This window comes from Cebus imitator, unplaced genomic scaffold (genome assembly GCF_001604975.1).
Source record: "Cebus imitator isolate Cc_AM_T3 unplaced genomic scaffold, Cebus_imitator-1.0 Scaffold88, whole genome shotgun sequence".
Classification (NCBI taxonomy): Eukaryota; Metazoa; Chordata; class Mammalia; order Primates; family Cebidae; genus Cebus; species Cebus imitator.
Window position 1 is genome coordinate 2,092,061 of NW_016107403.1, and position 20,129 is coordinate 2,112,189.

The window sequence follows — 20,129 nt, forward strand, 5'->3', positions numbered from 1 at the left end:
GGGTACATGTGAAGAACATGCAGAATTGTTGCATAGTAACACACGTGGCAGTGTGATTTGCTGCCTTCCTCCCCATCACCTACATCTGGCATTTCTCCCCCTGCTATCTCTCCCAGCTTCCCACCCCCCACCGTCCCTCCCCTATTTCCCCCCAACTGACCCCAGTGTGTAGTGCTCCCCTCCCCGTGTCCACGTGTTCTCATTGTTCAACACCCGCCTATGAGTGAGAACAAAAATATGGAACGCTTCACGAATTTGCGTGTCATCCTTGCGCAGGGGCCATGCTAATCTTCTCTGTATCGTTCCAATTTTAGTATATGTGCTGCCGAAGCGAGCACAAGAAATTACTAATTTTGCCATGTCTAGAAGTGGAAGTTCACTGCCATTTAATTTTTGAATCATGTGTGGGACTTGAGAACTATATTACTATATTAGATGAAAAGTAGAACAAAGAGAAATATATAATTTATGTCATTCTTGTTAGAATCAACATTTATATAAATTTAATCCAATTAAACTGATTTAAAAAAATTATATAGCAGTTTTATTTTTGTCATTGGGTATAGGAATAGGTAAAGAAATATATTAGATGGATGAAATACTAGGTAGTAACACTGGAGAACAGATTCTTTTTTTCCCCCATCCAGTGAAGAAGGATATTGATATAATGGCAAAATCTTTTAATATAGGAAAAAACAGTATACTGCATTGCCTTTTTTTGTAGTAAATCTGTATAGTACTATATAGAGTATGTTGTAAATTATCTTAACTATTTTGTACATCCAAGTTTCAAAATAAAATCTTAACTGAATTGCTGATTAGTACAATAATAGTTATATTGCTTGGTTGATTTTTTTTTAACCTTTTTCTAAATTATAAAAGTCCATTTTAATTTAATTTTGCCATATACCTTTAAACATACTTTCTTGAAAATTGTGGTTTTAAAGAGTATATATTGGACTATGAAAGTGTGTTGTACTTTTGGTTTCAGCAATAATTTTACCTAAATGAGAATAACTAATTAACTGAATTCTCTGTCATTTCAGAATGCTGAAGCATGGAACAATTTATCAACCTCCTATATCCGATTAAAACAAAAGTAAGTTCATTAGACAAATATGAAGAACTTTGCTTCCAAAATAAATGAATGAGATTTTCTACAACTGAACATTATTTTGGTGTTTCTCCTTACTGTACCTTTCTCACCCATGTATATGAAATAGAATAACCTAGGTAGCAAAACAATTCAAACTAAATTAACTTGAATTCTAAATATACAGTTTATTTCATGAAAACATTTTATAGATAATAAAATAAGAAATGTTATTGGATACCTTTACTTAGTACTGAAGTTTTACATTCTTCATTTCATTATGTGATAAATCAAACATATGTTTAGTTGATCAACTGAGTTGACAGTTATTTGTATTCATTGCTTGCTTTGTATTAGACATTATTGAAAAATGTAAATAAATATGAGCCAATGTCTTCAGGGAGTGTAGGTTTAAAAAATAAGATACTATGCCATCTTATTTTAAAAATTGATTAGTATATAAGCTATTTATGGCAAATATCAAGTGAGAATATAAAGAGGACTAAAATAATCATACATGATATTTGTAGCACACTTATTATATGCCAGCCACTCATTTGGTCCCATAGGATCAGAGAAGAGAGAAGGCGTGTGATCTGGATCAGAAATGCTTCTGAGCGAATGTTGGACTCAAGCAGTAATTTGAAGGATGGATAGAAGGGGCAGAGGAAAGCCTCTTAGGCAAGGGACATGATGTGACCAAATGCAGAATGACAGGAATGAATGTAGTATTTTAGGAGATAGCAAGCAAAATAGTCCAGCTATAGAGTAATTTGAAATATTCAGTGAGAGATAAGGTTAGAAAGGTAGACTGAAGTAAAATTGCAGTATTTTCTGATTATTTGACTCATGAGTTGAGACTGTCCTGTTGAGAATAGGATGCCAGAGATTTCAGTGTGGTAATTTCATGAAGAAAGAAGCTTTTGGGGAAGATTTATCTGGTGGCAGTATGTGAGGCAGACTAGAGAGGAAACTGGAGGCTGGGAAACCAGTTAGGACACAGCTGTTGTAACAATTCAGGCATGAGATAACTAGAGTAGAAAAAGAAGGGGCAGATGCCAAATCGTTTATAAAGGAGACAACCAACTAACTGGGCTTATTGACTGGCTACGAAAAGCGAAGGAAAGGGAAGAGAGAAGGACTGCTGTTGCCAGAGTTCTAATCAATTAATTAAAGGATGGATATATTTTCATTTTTATGTGGCTTTACTTTCAAACTTAATTTAATTTTTCTTGGTGGAATCACAAGATAATTTCTGAAGACGTCATTAAATCCATATTACATTGAGATCATGAAATGCTGCCTCTGATCTTGGATGACGGTGTACATAAAATACCATTCTCTTTAGAAGATAATATTATGTTCTTGATTGCAACTGATTGTGTTAAAAGTCTCTGGAGACCTTTTCGGTTTGAAGCAACAGGCTGGGGAAGTCCCTGTCATAGTTGTAGAATGATCTCAGTGAGTTTTTCTGGCAACCCAGATAAGTTTGTGCATAGTGAGGCTCTTGATACCCTGTCTTCCAGCCCATTCATGTTAGGAATTCTGCTTTCTCTCCTAGGGGTTCTTGTTTATTGTTTCTCAACTTTCTTACCTTCTTGTAGCTCCACAAATAGGTTTTTGTGCAAAAGTGGAGTTGTAAGATCAGAGGTCAATCATTTCTTTATTCTTTCCTGTTTACTCTTTTCTTCTTTGCTAAGGCTCCAGACAAAGCTAATGGGATTATTATTTCTGAGGTAATTATTAACGATCCTCTCAGAAGAATCTATTCATGCCTTAAAACGGCCCATTAAACTATTTCATTTATCCCTTGGTGGTCACAAGATTCTTCATTAAAGTGCTCTCTTTGCTGTTTCATCTGATTCCCCTTGGTGTCATGTTCCTGTCCGTCCATAGAAAAATGTCTCATCTTCAGACATAACTTTCATGTGTAATATCTGTACTATAGAGGGGTTTTGATAAGTGAATCCTGAAATGAAGCACCTTACAAAGAAACTGTATTTACCAAAAAGGAAAAAGGAATTCATTGAGCAATTTTGAGGCTAGGAAATTATGGTTAGAGGATGGGAGGACATATAAGAAAAACGATAATCCTTATGGTATAGGTTTCTACTTGTTATTTTCCAGTGGGATAACTTCACCTCCAACCCCTGTAGACGGGATAACTGGGGAGTCTTGGTCCAACACTGTTGGAGGCAGTTGTTATTAGATGCGGTAGAGTAGAGAAAGGAAAAAAAGAAAAAAGTATTCTAAGGAAACAATTTATGACTGAAATTGATGACATGTTTCCTTTCTTTCTTTTGGAGTTCCCTTGTATTTTTGCAAGAAGGAATCCCTTAGATCTCTTAGCATCAATAGATGGTAAACACTCTTAACCTTTGTATATCTAAAAATGTTTCATTTTGCATTTATTCTTGAGTGGTAAGTTTAGCTGCTTATAAGATTTTGAATGACAGTTATTTTCACTCAGCACTTTAAAAGTAATATTCTGCTGTCTTACTGCTGATGAAATAAATATCTGTTGTCATTTCTTTGTAGATATTAGGAATATCTTTCCTAAATTTCACACAGTATTTCTAGATATTGGTTTGTCTTTATAATGCTCAGTATGTGAAATACACTTTTGATGGTAGAATTTAGATCTCTGTTCATTTCTGGAGAATTCTCAGCTTTTTGATATAAAGAATCCTGCCATGCTCTGCATTTGTTTACTGTAGAATGTCTATCAGATGTATAAGTCTTACCTCTTATTCCTTCCTCTGTCTCTTTCCAGCTCTTTTATTTTTTAATTCAAATTCTGTATGAACTCCTCAGTATTATACTCCAATTCATCAGTTTCTCCTTGACTATGTGCAGTCTAGTTTTTGTTAGCTATTGAGGTTTTTTTGGTTGTTTTAATGCCTCTTTCAATACTGACATTTCCAGTTAGTTTTTATTCACATCTCCTTGTTCTTAATTTCTCCCTGCTTTTGTTTGACAATTTTCTGCTCCTTTTCGATATGAATTACTTCTTTGTCTCAGTATTCTAAACAAATTTATTTAAAGACTTTATTAGATTGTTTCAATTGTTCCTTAAACAATTAAAAAAATTTTTTTTCACTCCTGCCTCTCCTCCTCAAAATATTTATTTATTTATTTATTTATTTGATGGAGTCTTGCTCTGCCACCCGAGCTGGAGTGCAGGGTCATGATCTTGGCTCACTGCAACCTCTGCCTACCAGATTCAAGTGATTCTTGTGCATCAAGCCTCTGAGTAGCTGGGATTATAGGCACGTGCTACCACACGCAGCTAATTTTTTTTTTTTTGTATTTTGAGATGGGGTTACACTGTATTGGCAAGGCTGATCTCGAACTTCTGACCTCAGGTGATCCACCCACCTCAGCCACTCAAATATTGTGCTGGGATTGTAGGTGTGAGCCACCATACCTGGCCCCCTTAAAATTTTATCTTTAGTAAGTTTAGGTCCTGTTGTTAGTTTGGTTGACTATAGGTTTTTTTTCCACAGGGTGTAGAATTTTGGTTTGCAGCATTTTTGTTGCAGATTCATGAGGAGTGTGTTGTTTTGTTTTGACCTCCTTGCCTCTGCTCCCTGTGCTACTGTCTGCACCTTTTGTCTTGCAGGTTTACAATTGTACTTTCTTGGCCATTCTGACTCCAGGTTTGGAACTTGAGTGTGCCTTCTCTTGAGGTGATACTGCGATTGATACCTAGTTATAAAATAATGTTCTTGTTTCCAGTAAATAGGAAAGGAGTATCTCTGTATGTGTGCTACATATACCATAGGGTCTGTCATTGAATTTTGTAGGGAAATTTGAGGTGGTTTTGTGTTGTTTGGATCGCTAATTCTTTTTGTTAATGTGAACGAATAAGGACTGATAATCCACATTAGCATTTTGTACATTTAGCTATGCTTTATTCTAATAAAAATGAGTTCATTATTGCTCTCTTTAAAATTTGACCTTCAATAGAGTAAAAGCTTTTAGAACTTTACAAGAAGCTCTCAAGTGTAACTATGAACACTGGCAAATTTGGGAAAACTACATCCTCACCAGCACTGACATTGGGGAATTTTCAGAAGCCATTAAAGCTTATCACCGGCTCTTGGACTTACGTGACAAGTACAAAGATGTTCAGGTAGGATATTAATATTTTGTTATTTCAGTTTGTATTTGATATCAATCCTTGATGATATGGCACAAATTATTTCCTCGAATATGCACAGGAAAATTTTGTTAAACCCATGTAAAAAGGGTATTCTTTTCTAGTCAAATATTCTTCATTATATATAGAATTCTGGAGTTCTAATTTGTTTGTATAGTCATAAACTGAATATTACTGTGACTCAGTTACAAAAATCTGATAGATATGTGGGTTACATATGTATAGTCACTTAGCAGAAACCAAATAGAACATTGTGTTACTTATCACTTTGGGTATCTCAGTGTATTCTCTGACTTGTGGTAGCTGGAGTAACTCCTTGAGTTAATATAGCTCCTGCATGTGTATATATGGTTTTCTTTCTTTCTTTTTTTGGGGGGCGGGAGGGAGGTCCTTTCTAAATATTGTACATTATGCATCCATTATAGAAAGAAGGGACTTGAATTTTACAGCGTAAAGATCACTTAAAACTGAATGAAGTCTGGGTGTGGTGGCTCACGCCTGTAATCCCAACACTTTAGGAAGCCAAGGCAAGCGAATCACTTGAGGTCAGGAGTTCAAGACCAGCCTGGCCAGCATGGTGAAACCCTGTCTCTACTAAAAGTCCAAATCCAGCCAGGCATGGTGGCAGGCACCTGTAATCCCAGCTACTTGGGAGGCTGAGGCACGAGAATTGCTTGAACCCAGGAGATGGAGGTTGCAGTGAGCAGAGATCGTGCCACTGCACCCCAGCCTGGGTGACAGAGCGAAACTCTGTCTCAAATTAAACAAACAAAACTGAGTGGAATGATAGCCAAGTGAATGGAGGGATAGCAGTTTTATATCCTAGAAAGGGTAGGGGCTCTAGTGAATCTGTTTGCACAGTATCCTGACAGTCAACAGTTGTACTGAAATCTTCCATTGAGGCAGTTCTTCCTCTTCTACACTTAATGCCTTGGCAGGGGCACTGATGAGACTCTGAACAGATCTCAGTGTACTGTGACCACTGAAGATAGTGCATATCTCTTGCTTACTGCAACTGTGATTTTTAAGTTCTTTCTTTACTGGGAAAGATTTCTGAAACCTGTTCCTAAAATCTCAAGGAGAATGTAAATCATTTATATTGATAGTATATTTCATCTTACACTTGAAAGAAATTATGTTGTTTTCTTTCATGTTAAAAAAAAATGTACATGAAACATTCAAATCCAACACTCCTCATTTAGACATTGCTGCTGGCTCAATTCCAGCATTCTTTAGAATCACACACTTTCAGAGCAAAAAGGGACCTTAGCAGTCCTCTACGGCTAGGCTGACTAAGTTTACACATCTGGTCAGAAAGGAGTGTGAAGCTCCCCTGCTTCCTGGTATGCTAGATGGGGGATTCTTCAAGCTGTCAGTCTGTTTTTCTATCCTCTTGGTATTGCTTTGCTATGTCATCTCTTCCTTAATTGTCTTAGAATTGGCTTCCTTGGTCAGTCTGATCCCATTAATCTTCTGTCATCTGCCTCTATTTCCTAACTGATCTTCTTTTCTTTCTGTTGTGAGTGAGATTTCCTCTCTAAATCTATACTTTAACCACAGTAACCTCCTTCATTTCTGCTAAGGATTAGTAACAACTGGCTCACCAGGTTGACTTTTTGGATCCTGAGAAAATCCTGATCATCCTTTCATGCTTGGCACCAGTAGGACTTGTTTTATATAAGGTACCCAGATGGGTCTAGGCCTCTCTCCTCCAATTAGAGACAGACTTATGATGTGTACTCATGAAAGCAAGAGGCTTTTCTATTTGCTCTTTTATTCTCCTTTGCTTCCCAAGGCACATAGAGCAGGCCAAAGTGGTGTGTGGCAAAATAACAATAATTAATATTTACCGAGGGCTTGCTGTGTGTCTGAAACTATCCTAAGAACTTCACATGTATTAGCTCATTTACTTTTCACCACAGCTGTGGAGACAGGTTTATACTATCATCATAAGCTATATCTGACTCTGGTTGGATGGATGGATGGATGGATGGATCTCCCCACTCACTTGTTTTAAGGAAACTAATAATATTAGACAGAGTAACTGTTCAAAGATTGTTTGGTAAAGCTGTTACTTGTATATCATTAAGAGTTATAAAATCATCAAAATAATGCTTATTTTAGTTGACTTAGATGAATTAATTATGGCAAATCGTGCTAACTCATGTATTCTAAAAGAAAGGCAAGAAAAAATGAAGCAGAAGCAGTTACAATAGCTGAAAAGGTATTGAACAATTATATTTAAATTTCCTTTTTCTTACCATCTCCACCACCCCCAGATTAGGAGTCTCATTCTCTCTCAGGATGAAAAACATTCTTGCTAATGTTTAGATAATACTTCTGTGTTTGAATATCTGTATATGTATGAGCAGAGAGGTGATATTTACAATAATCTATTGGTAGTAACAGTGGTATTATAGATACTAAAGGACATAATTTTGGTAAAAATAACCTGAGTATGTGGATAGTTGAGTCTCATAAAACTTTCAGTTGTGATTTGCCATGTTGGATGCCAAATCAAAATCATTGGAATTTTAAGAACATTTACTTAGAAATCTTTCAGCCGGCTGGGCGCAGTGGCTTGCTCATACCTGTAATCCCAGCATTTTGGGAGGCCAAGGCAGGAAGATTGCTTGAGCTCAGCCCGGGTTTGAGACCAGCCTGGGCAACATTGCAAAACCCTTTCTCTGCAAAAAATACAAAAAATTTTAGCTGGGCTTGGTGGTATGTACTTGTAGCTACTCGGGAGCTGAGATGGGGGATCCCTTGAGCCTGGAGAGGTTGAAGCTGCAGTGAGCCATGATCACACCACTATATTCCAGCCTGGGTGACAGAGCAAGACCCTGTCTCCAAAAAAAAAANAAAAAAAAAAAAAAAGAGAAGTCTTTCAGCAGCCTTCCCTAAGAAAGAATAAGAGGACCCCCAAGATGCAAAGAAATACATTTGAGCATTTTTCAGAAAAGGAAAAAAATCTAAATATATATATATTTTCCTAGTATGAATTCAGATACCATGATTTAACTTTTATCTTAAATAGATATTTCAAACATATTTTAGTGGTCATAGTCTTAGCTTCTTACTTCTCTAATCATGGGGAATTTTCAATATAGCAAAATTAAGTTCTCATTCCAATTTAACATGTTGTAATCCTGTACCTGTTTTTTCTACTTTATGAATATGGATTATTGCCATTAAAATTTTTTCGTGTGTGTGTGTGTGTGTGTGTGTGTGTGTGTGTTTAAATTCATGCTTATTTTAATAAGCATGGGTAAATTAGCCTCAAATTTTTCTGTTTTTTTCTCACTATTTGTAATTAAAGAATGAGTGAATATACTACCTTTATAATTTTCTTTTTTGTCCTTATAATTTAATTAATATTTTAATTGAAAGATTCTAATTGTATACATTTATGGAGTACAATGTGTTGTTTTTGTGTATATATATATATATTTACATACATACACACACACACACACACACACACACACACACACAGACAAGGTGGAATGATTAGATCCATAACATAACATACCCATCACCTTGTTTACCTGTCTTTTTATGGTGAGATATTTGACATTTTATTCAGGTATTTTGAAATGTACAATACGTTATTGTTGCCTGCAGTCACTGTGCTGTGCAGAAGATCTCAAACTTAATTCTCTGTCTGAAACTTTGTATCTTTTGCCCAACAATTCCCCATTTCCTCCCCACCCCACTTCCACCCTACCCTGACTCTGGTACTGATCATTCCTCTCTGTATAGCTTTTATTAGTATTATAGATATGCTACTGATTTTTGTATGTTAATTTTTTATCTAAATTTATTTAATCAGTTCTAATAGTTTTTACGTGAACTCTTTAGGGTTTTCTCTAAGATCATATTGTCAGCAAATAGGGACAGTTTCGCCTAGTCTTTGCCTATTAGAATATCTATTATTTCTTTTTCTTGCCTAATTGCTCTGTCTAGGACTTCTAGTACTATGTTGAAAAAAACCTTTGTCCTAATTTTGACTAATATATAGATTGATTAAACCCAGGGATGCTTTTCTATAGTTGCACTTATTTGTATTTATTTCTAGATTATACATATTTTTATTCATCTATCATAAAACTGATTTTCGTGTTTCTACATAATTAGTTGCTGTTTTCCAGTTTCTGAGTATTGTAAATAATGTCATGCATATCCTTGCAAACAAATCCTCATAGATAGCCATACTTCTTTCCTCAAGGTAAATTCTACCATTGATTTGTTAGGATATTTTTCCTTTTCTTACTTTTTTCTTTTTCTGGATACCTTGGGCAACATTTTGGGAAAATGATTTAAGTATTGCATTATTGACAAATTCATTTGCTGTTTATATGTGGAAGAGGAAGGAAAGGGGGTTAACATACATTGAGTGCTTACTATGTTTCTGCCACTTAACACAGCTTATCTTTTATTGGGCATACAGTATGTGAAGTCAATACTAAATATTCTTTATTTAATAGTTGATTAATATGAGACCCAGAGAGCTTACATAACTTGAGCAGTCATTTGGCTAGTAGGAGACGAGGATAGAAATCACAGGTAGGCATATCTTATTTTTTTCTTTATGTCATGCCTTGAAGTCTATGGGGAAGATTTATGTCAAAAGCACATTTTCCTATCATGTTAATGTGCCTGTGAATGATATCTAATAAAGGTTTTTAAAAATCGAGACATGATTTGCAATAATAACCCAGGCATTGTGGCATGTGCCTACAGTCCCAGCTACTTAGGAGGCTACAACAGGAGGATTACTTAAGCCCAGGATTTCAAGGTTTCAGTGAGATTTCATAGAACGCCAAGGTTTCCCAGTCATTCTATGATCATGTCACTGCACTTCAGCCTGGGCAACAGAGCAAGACCCCATCTCAGAAGAATATGAAATAAAATAAGAAAATGAAAAATAATTTGCAGATAATTTTAACTACTATATATTCTTTTTTTTTTTTTGAGTCAGAGTTTCTCTTTTGTTACCCAGGCTGGAGTGCAATGGCGCGATCTTGGCTCACCGCAACCTCCGCCTCTTGCGTTCAAGCAATTTTCCTGCCTCAGCCTCCCGAATAGCTGGGACTACAGGCACGCGCCACCATGCCCAGCTAATTTTTTTTGTATTTTTAGTAGAGACAGGGTTTCACTATGTTGACCAGGATGGTCTCAATCTCTTTACCTCGTGAACTACCCTCCTCGGCCTCCCAAAATGCTGGGACTGCACCTGGCCTCTATTATGTATTCTTACGTAATCACCACCCCAAACAGTTATGGACCATTTTCATTATTACAGAAAATTCTCTTACATGTGTTTCCAGTCAGTTGAAATGCCACCTCTTCCCCCCATGAGGCAACTACTTTCTGATTTCTGTCTCCACAGTTCGGTTTGCTTTTTCTTGAATACCATATAGATAGAATCGTACAATATATATTCTTGCATATTAAGGTTGTCCTTTGTGTGTATTTTTATTCGATGCTTTCTTTGGGGCAGAAGAAGATGGTGTTGATGTGCAGGGGGGCAAGTTGCCAATGAAACTGATGTTCTGGTACACTTGCTGTCTGTGCATTACCTGAAAGTAAAGAGGAAGAGGGAACGGATATATGTTGCACATATTATAGCTTTGGAAAATAGGTATTCTCTCCATTAACTGTTGCGGTATCTGAGGCTTAGCAAAGTGAATTAATAAGGTTGATTTCTTAAAGCTAGCAAGCAATAAAGCCAAGGCTTGACATCTGGCCTATTTAATCTAAAGCCCTTTCCACAATCCAAGAACTGTTATTTTTGCTTTTTGGTTTTTTTCTGAAGAACTAAAAAAGACAATGCTAAACTGCCTATCTTTCTCTGATAACTGAGGTTTGGGGAAGCCAAGGGTCAGGGTTATCACACCAGGAAACAGAACAAGTACTTAGAGAACTCCAAGTGGAGCAGGGAGTTAGCCAAGTGGGGGAGGGGGGAAATTGCTTCATCCCTGGCCTGGAGCCCTCCTGGAAGTTTTTGTAATGGGTCCTAAGGCAGTCCTATTCCTTCCTGCTATGAGGACCTCCAGGAGTCAAAAGGGCCAGTGCCTTGTAGGTCAGACTTTGATGAGACTAGTCCAAGGAAGTCAAGGCCAGTGCTGGGGGTAGAGAATAGTTAATACATTTCTCTTTGTGGAGATTCTTCTACATTTATGTTGGAATTGCCACTCCTCTCTGTGAGAGGCCTTCAACTCTCTTCCCAGGCCAGTGTTAGTTTCCCAGTCATTCTCTGGCTTGCTCCATTCCCTAAGTGTGGTTCCTGATGGAGGTAAGAAATTGGGATGGGATGAAACAAAAGTTCTTCTGTTACCTAAATGAAATAGAAAAGTGAGTAAGGGATTTAAAGGCCATTACATGAACTCAGTGGCATGGTATTGATTTGGGAGGGATGTGAAGAACTATAGAGCTGTTTTTAATGATTAAAATGAAATCTGTCACATACAAAGAATTCCTCAATAAGATTATCAGCAGATTTATCATCATAAACTTTGGGGACCAGAAGGCAGTGGGCTGTTGTATTCTAAGTGCTTAAAAAACAAAACAAAACAAAAAAAACAGTCAATCAAGAATCCTTTATCTGACAAAACTGCCCTTCAAAAGTGAGGGAGAAATTAAGACATTCCCAGATAAACAAAAGTTAAGGAAGTTCATTACCACTAGAACTGCCCTGCAAGAAGTGCTCAAGGGAGTCCTGCAGGGTGAAAAGAAAAGACGCAGAGACAATAACTCAAACCCATATGAAGAAATAAAAAATCTCAATAAAGATAAGTACAAGAATGGTTATAAAAGCTAATATTATTGTAACAATGTTTTTGGTTTTTGTTGTTGTTTGAGATGGAGTCTAGCTATGTTGCCCAGGCTGGAGTGCAATGGCGGGATTTCGGCTTACTGCAACCTCTGCCTCCTAGGTTCAAGAGATTCTCCTGCCTCAGCCTCCCAAGTAGCTGGGATTACAGGCACCTGCCACCATGCCTGGCTAATTTTTTGTATTTTTAGTAGAGACAGGTTTTCACCATGTTGGTCAGGCTACTCTTCAACTCCTGACCTCAAGTGATCACCCACCTTGGCCTCCCAAGGTTCTGAGATTATAAGTGTGAGCCACTGCACCCAGCCTGTTACCTGTTACAATGTTTTTTAACTGTACTCTTAGTTTCCCACATGATTTAAGAGACTAATACATTTTTAAAAAATAGTTATTAATCTAAAAGCCAGTAGCATTGTAACTTTGGTTTGTAGCTCCATATTTCGTTTTCTGTGTGATTTAAGAGACTAGTGCATTAAACATATTAGTGTATGTTTTGGGGTACACCATTTATAAAGATGTAATTTAGTGACATCAGCAACCAAAAGGGGTAAGTATAGCTCTGTTAGAGAAGCAGAAATTTTGTATGTTAATGAATTTTATAGTAAACATGTATAGAACATCCTACCCAACAACAACATACATATCTTCTCAAGTGCACATGGGACATTATCTAGGAGAGACAGTAGGATAGATCATGAATTAAGTCTCAGTAGATTTTAAAAGATAGACGTCATACAAAGTATCTTCTCTGACTACCCCAGGATGAAAATTACAAATCAATAACAGAAGTAAAACTAGAAAGTTCATAAAATTATGGAAAATAAACAATAATTCTTAATCAATGGATCAAAAAAGAAATCACAAGAGAAATTAGAAAATGCTTAGAGATGAATGAAAATGAAAATACAACATACCAAAACTTGTAGGACATAGCAAAAGCATTGCTAAGGAAGAAATTTATAACTCTAAATGCTTACATTAAAGCACAAGAAATATTTCAAGTCAGTAACTTTACAACTTAAAGAACAAACTAAACCCAAGGCTATCAGAAGGAAGAAAATAAGAATAAAGATTAGAATGGAGATAAATGAAATGGACGGTAGAAAAATAATAGAGAAAAAGCAGTGAAACCAAAAATTAGGTCTTTGAAAAGATTAATAAAATGGACAAACCTTTAGATAGATGGACTAAGAAAAAGAAAGAAGAGACTCAGATTACCGAAATTGGAAATGAAAATGGGAATATTACTACTGATTTTACAGAAATAAAAAGATTATGAGAATATTGTGAACAAATGTATGCCAACAAAGTGGATAGCCTAGATGAAATAGACAAATTCCTAGAAACACAAAACCTACCAAGACTAAATCATGAAGAAATAGGAAATCTGAATAGATTGGTTTTTTGCAAAAAGTAGAAAAACCTATCCTAAAATTCATATGGCGTCTCAAGAGAGCGTGGATGACCCAAACAACTTTTAAAAAGAATGACAAAGCTAGGGGACTCACACTTCCTGATTTCAAAACTTACCACAAAACTGCAGTAGTCAAAACAGTGTGGTACTGGCATAAAGACAGACATATAAACCAACGGAATTGAACGAAGAACCCAGAAATCTTTGCATATGTGGTCAAATGATTTTTTTTTTTTTTTTTTTTAAAGAGACAGTGTCTTGGCCAGGCACTGTAGCCCACAGCTGTAATCCCAGCACTTTGGGAGGTTGAGGTGGGCAGATCACCTGAGGTCAGGAGTTCGAGACCAGCCTGGCCAGTGTGGTAAAACCCTGTCTCTACATAAAATTTAAAAAATTAGCTTGGCATGGTGGTGCATGCCTGTAGTCCCAGCTGCTGGGGAGGCAGAGGCAGGAGAATCACTTGAATCTGGGAGGCAGAGGTTGCAGTGAACTGAGATTGTGCCACTGCACACTGTCCTGGGGGCAGAGTGAGACTCTGTCTTGGGAGGAAAAAAAAAAAGTAACTCACTCTCTTGAACAGGCTGGAGTGCAGTGGCATGATCATAGCTAAGCCATGCAACTTTGAACTCCTGGACTCAAGCAGTCCTCCTGCCTCAGCTTCCTAAGTAACTAGGACCACAGGAGCATGCCACCACATCTAACTAGTTTTGTTTTTCTTTTCTGTAAAGACAGTCTCTTGCTGTGTTGTCAAGATTGGTCTCCAACCTCTGGGCTCAAGCAGCCTGCCTACCTCTGCCTCCTAAAGTTCTGGAATTGCAGGCGTGAGCTTCTGCACCTGACTCAAATAATTTTTGACAAGGGTGCCAAGACCATTCAGTGGGGAAAGAACAGTCTTTCAACAAATTGTCCTGGGAAAACTGCATATCCACATGCAAAAGAATAAAGTTGGACTCTTATCTAATACTGTATACAAATGCTAACTCAAAATGAATCAAAGACTTAAATTTAAGAGCTGCAACTATAAAACTCTTAGAAGAAAACATAGGGCAAAAGCTTTATAACAGTGGATTTGGCAAAGATTTCTTGGATATGACACCAAAAGCACAGGCAATAAAAGAGAAAATAGACAAATTGGACTTTGTGAAAATTTAGAAATTTTGTACACCAAAAACAGTGTCAACAGAGTAAAAAGGCAACTCACAGAATGGAAGAGAATATTTGCAAGTAGTGTATCTGATAAGGGAATAACATCCAGAATATATAGAGGACTCCTAAAATTGAACAACAACAAAATCCCCCACCAAACAGCCCAAAATTTTAAAAATGTGCAAAGGACTTGAATAGACATTTCTCCAGAGAAGATAAACAGATGAACGATAAGCACATGAAAAGATGCTCAACACCACTAATCATTAAGGAAATGCAAATCAAATGAGATACCCCCTTAAACCCACTAGGATGGCTACTAGCAAATATTAAAAAAATTAAATAGTAAGTGTTGATAAGGATATGGAGAAATTGCAATCCTTGTGCACTGTTGGTGGGAATGTAAAACAGTATAGCTGCTGTGGAAAACAGTATGGTAGTTCCTTAAAAAATCAAAAATAGAGTAACGTTATGGTCTAGCACTTTTACTTCTGAGTATATACCCCAAATAATTTAAAGCAGGATCTCAAAGAGAAATGTGTATACTTTCATAGCAGCGTTATGAAAGTATACACATATCTACCAGCAGGCCTGGCTAATAGCTAAAATGTGGAAGTAACCCAAATTTCCATCTGTAGATGAATGGATACACAAAATGTGGTACATACATACAATGGAATTTACTCACTCTTAAAAAGGAAGGAAATTATGACATATGCTACAAAATGGATGAACCTGGAGGACATTTATGTGAAGTGAAGTAAACCATTCACAAAAAGACAAATAACTGTATGATTCCACTTATATAAAGTACTTAGAGTAGTCAAAATCATAGACACAAAATAGAATGGTCATTGGGGCTGAGGAGAGGAAGAATGAGGAGCTACTGTTTAATGGGGTAGAGTTTCAGTTTTATGAGGTAAAAATAGTTATGGAGATGGATGCTGGTTGTACAACATTATAAATGTATTTAATACTGATGAACTGTACATTTAAAAATGATTACGATTCTAAATTGTATGTTATGTGTATTTTATGAAAATGAGAAAGAGTAGAAGAAAAAAATCTAAGCATCAAGGTCTAAAAATTTTATTCAGATTAGTTTATGATACACCAAACAAAACTCCAGATAGACTAAATCTATGCTAAATATTTTTTAATCTCATAGAAAAATTAGGAATAGGGAATAGAAGTAGATACTCATGAAAGTTCTTGAACTCTGAAGCAGTAAAAGAAAGCTGGAAGGAATTTTTATGACCACATTAAAAAAATACTTGACAAGATATTTGTAACAAATAGGAAAGATAAAAAAGCTAATAATATCTTTATTATATAGAGTTAACATCTGATGCAAGAATGAAATGGAACAGAAAAGAGAATTCAGAAACAGAAACAGAATCAAGCAGGAATGAGAATTTAGTACGTAATAATGATGGCATTTTAAATCTGTGAGATAAAAATAGGATATGTAATATGTATTGAAATAGCTGGCCAAACGTTTAGGACCAAAAGCTTGAAACCAATGTAAATTTACTTAAATAAAATATTTAAATTGGAATTTCTTGAGAAGTAGAATGTGTTTTAGGGAAGAACACGTACTCTGGAGTTAGGCAGCCCATTTCTGCCAGTCACTGGCTGTGTCACCTTGTCACCTTGGGCAAATTACTTAACCATTTTGTACCTCAGTTTCATAAAATGGGGATGATAGCAATACCTGCCTAGTAGGATTCTTGTGAGGATTAAATGAGTTAATAGACTATTAGGAGGAGTGAGTGAGTTAACATATGTAAAGGGCTGGGTACAGTGCCCAGCAGATACAAGTGCTGTTTTTTTGTTTTCTTGAGACGGAGTTTTGTCCTGTCACCCAGGCTGGAGTGCAATGGCATGATCTCAACTTGCTGCAACCTCCGCCTCCCAGGTTCAAGTGATTCTCCTGCCTCAGCCTCCCAAGTAGCTGGGATTACAGGTGCAAACCACCAGGCCTGGCTAATTTTTTGTATCTTTAGTAGAGATGGGGTTTCGACCACGTTGGCCAGGCTGGTCTTGAACTCCTGACCTCATGATCTGCCCACCTCAGCCTCCCAAAGTGCTGGGATTACAGGCATGAGCCACCGTACCCTGCTCTTTGTTTTTATTCTTTATTATTTTTTTGAGATTGGAGCCTCACTCTGTCACCCAGACTGGAATGCAGTGGTGCAATCTCAGCTCACTGCAACCTTCGCCACCTGGGTTTAAGCAATTCTCCTGCCCCAGCCTCCCAAGTAGCTGGGATTACAGGCATGCGCCACTACACCTGGCTAATTTTTGTATTTTTTTTAGTAGAGACAGGGTTTCACCATGTTGGCCAGGATGGTCTCAAACTTCTGACCTCAAGTGACCCAACTGCCTTGGCCTCCCAAAGTGCTGGGATTACAGGCGTGAGCCACAGCACCTGGCCACAAGTGCTGTAAAATGTAGCTGCTCTCATCATCATTGAAAAAGCAAAACCATAAAAGCACTAAAAGTATGGCAAATATTTGTATCGGCTTGGTGATGAAGAAAATATTTTTTATAATGACAAAAATCCATACTTCATTAAGGAAAAGATCAAGAGATTTGATATTTAAAACTTATGGACATGCAAAAACAAGGACTTCTGACCAGTGAATGTGGTATTGTAGGTCACCAGCCATAGTAAGGGTAGGCTGTGACAGTGACATTCATGTTTATTGCTTTCTGAACGAAAACCATAAATTGATTTCGAGAAGCCAGGAGAGTGCCCTGAGAAGAGTTTTTCTTAGTGTTTTAACTGTCTTAGTCTTTCCGCTTAAAAATGCAATGTTAGTTTTCTAGGGCTACAATAACAAATTACCACATACTTGCTGCCTTAAAACAACAGAAGTTTGTTCTCCCCACTGAGTTCTAGAGAACAGAATTCAAGTTTTAATCAAGATGTTGACTTGGCCACGTTCTTCTGCAGACGCTAGGGAAGAGTCTTTCTGTACCTCTTCTCAGGTTCTTGGCACTCCTCAGCTATGGCAGCCTAACTCCAATCACTGCCTCCATTTCCACCTCCTCTCCTCTGTGTTCTCTCCTTCTGAAGAAGTCATTGGAATTAGGCCAACCCTAGTCCAGAATGACAACTCCCCTTAACTAGTTACATTGCAAAGACCCTATTTCAGGTTACATTCTGAGGTTCTAGGTGCACATGAATTTTGGGGGAATGTTATTCAGCCCACCACAACTTTTGTACTCTATTTCAGGGAGAAAACAGTTGTAGCAGTAGCATTGAGAACAGTGGTGTTCATAAAGATAGGGGAGTAGATCCAATACCTCACTGGGAGCTGTTAGTGGTAGCAGAGGTGACAGGCACAGAGGCTCACCAAGGGAAGACCAGAAAGACCTCAACCACTCCTGTGAAAGTCTTGTCTTTAGTGAACACCACCAGAGGTTTGAACATCTGGAAGTGACAAAAGAGCCGATGAGACTAGGAAGGGAGTTGATGAAAACTAATAAAACTTTTCAAAAGAGGCACAAACTTAGTCATATACAATATTGGGAGATAAGACTGGAATACCAAGTTATGTTAGATGAATTAGGATTTCTGAGAAGTTTCTGTTATTAGTCTTCTGCAGATTGTGACATTCCCTGACATACTATGAAATAATTTATGTATACAGATATATGCATACTAGGAAGAGGATGAAAAACTCTCATTAGATCCACAAGGGTGTCCAGAACCCCAAGGGGAAAAAAAAATGGAGATTAAATAATTATCTTTGGAGTGGACCATTAGATTTAGTTTCCGATAAAAAGGCGAGTGGGCCTTTCCTTATAATCATGGATTAAAATTTCCATTTATAATTCATTACAGTACAAACAGGAAAATATCACTAAATGCATTTATTTGGTGCCCTAGTTTTTAAAAGTTACCAATGTTTTAAACTTTGTATAAATAATTTTTAAAACTTACTTTTCGCCTGTCGTCACCCCGTTTCTCTGCTGCTCTTTATAGTCAGGCTCTCAACACAGGCATTTCTCCACATTATTTCCGCTTCCTCTCCTCATCCTCTTTGGCACTTATGCAATTGCATTTTATCTCCCCTAGTCCACTTAGAGTGCTGTTATTAAGTTCCAGATTGCCACATCTAGTGGACAGAGCTGGTCCTCAGGTTTCCAGCAATATTAAACACCATTGCCCTTTCCTTTATTCTGTTGGCTTCCAGAATTTCACATTTCTTTCCACACCGGCTGCTGCATCCTAATCTTCTTTGCCAACTCATCCTTTTCTTTCTGTCTTTGTGAGAACAACTCCAAGTTCAGTCCTCACATTGTGTTTCTTCCCATGTATACTACTCAAGGGGGCTCATCTATTCCCTTGGTTTTCTCTCTCATGTTCCTGAGAATGCCTATTATGAAAACAAGTTGCAAGATTTTCTACACATGACCCTTTAACTCTTTCACACAGGCTGTTCAATTTGTTTATTTTATCATGGTTACACAATTTTTTCTCTGTTGGCTCATACTTCCCTGGGGTATTGGCTATTCAACTGGTAATATATGTTTGATGGGAGGGGCTAAAGCCCAGGACCTAACTTACTGAACTTTCTGGTGAGGCTGGGCCATAGGGGGAACCCATTGGATACACTTTACCACTGCCACCTCCCACCACCACCAAGGCTCCTCAGGAAACCTCCCTTACCTTCACCAGGCATTGCTCTTTTCCAATGCCCATCTTCCTGGGTAGTTATCTAACCTCCGTGAGTGGAGGCAAAGTAGGAGGGCACTCTTAGGGGCCAGCCAGGCTGCCCATGCCTTTGCTGTCTGCTCTCTACCCTGGCTAGGCCTTCTGCCCTGATGTGCACACATGATCCCTGCCTTGCACTGCTGTTTTAGTCCGTCCATGCTGATGGTAAATGTCATGGATAGTAGGATGTGGAAGAAAAAGGGACAGATAAACACTTTTCTCAGCCTTTGCACCTAGCACTTTTCCACTTGAGCTATGTTCTCCATCATATTAGGATCCAGTCCGCTTCTGTCTCTCCAGGGTTTCTCACATGTTTACTGTACTTTTTCAGATCATCAACTCTCTCTTTTTTCAAGCAAGGTTGTTGTCGTGCGAGGTTAGGATTCAGGAGTGGGCAATGTGTTAGTTTATCATGAAGATTAACAGTAAAACTTCACATTGGGGAAAAATGAGTTCAGTACAACTTAAGAAAAAAAAATGTAGGCCGGGTACGGTGGCTTAGCACTTTGGGAGGCCGAGATTGGTGGATCACCTGAGGTCAGGAATGACCAGCCTGGCCAATATGGCGAAACCACATCTCTACTAAAAATACAAAAAAATTAGCTGGGCGTGGTTGTGTGCGTCTGTAGTCTCAGCTACTCCGGAGGCTGAGGTACAAGAATCACTTGAACCCTGGCTGCAAAGGTTGCGGTGAGCCAAGATTGTGTCACTGCACTCCAGCCTGGGTGACAGAGTGAGACTCGGTCTCAAAAA

The 20,129-nt window shown here is 37.6% G+C and overlaps 1 protein-coding gene and 1 non-coding gene across 6 annotated transcripts in view; one reads left to right on the plus strand and one right to left on the minus strand.

The window, feature by feature from the left end:
• TTC27 (tetratricopeptide repeat domain 27) overlaps positions 1-20,129 on the plus strand; it is a 194,433-nt gene that overhangs the window by 154,673 nt on the left and 19,631 nt on the right. For all 5 annotated transcript variants that reach the window (XR_005201289.1, XM_017534848.2, XM_037740747.1 and 2 more), the window contains 2 exons: positions 1,047-1,099; positions 5,063-5,228. Coding sequence is in view for 4 of the 5 variants with exons in the window: in XM_017534848.2 (XP_017390337.1) it covers positions 1,047-1,099; positions 5,063-5,228 (219 nt within the window). In the remaining variant the exon portion in view is untranslated. The remainder of the gene's footprint in view (positions 1-1,046; positions 1,100-5,062; positions 5,229-20,129) is intronic.
• On the minus strand, positions 232-338 carry LOC119472196. Its single transcript, XR_005201309.1, has one exon. It is a non-coding gene; the product is annotated as a U6 spliceosomal RNA (small nuclear RNA).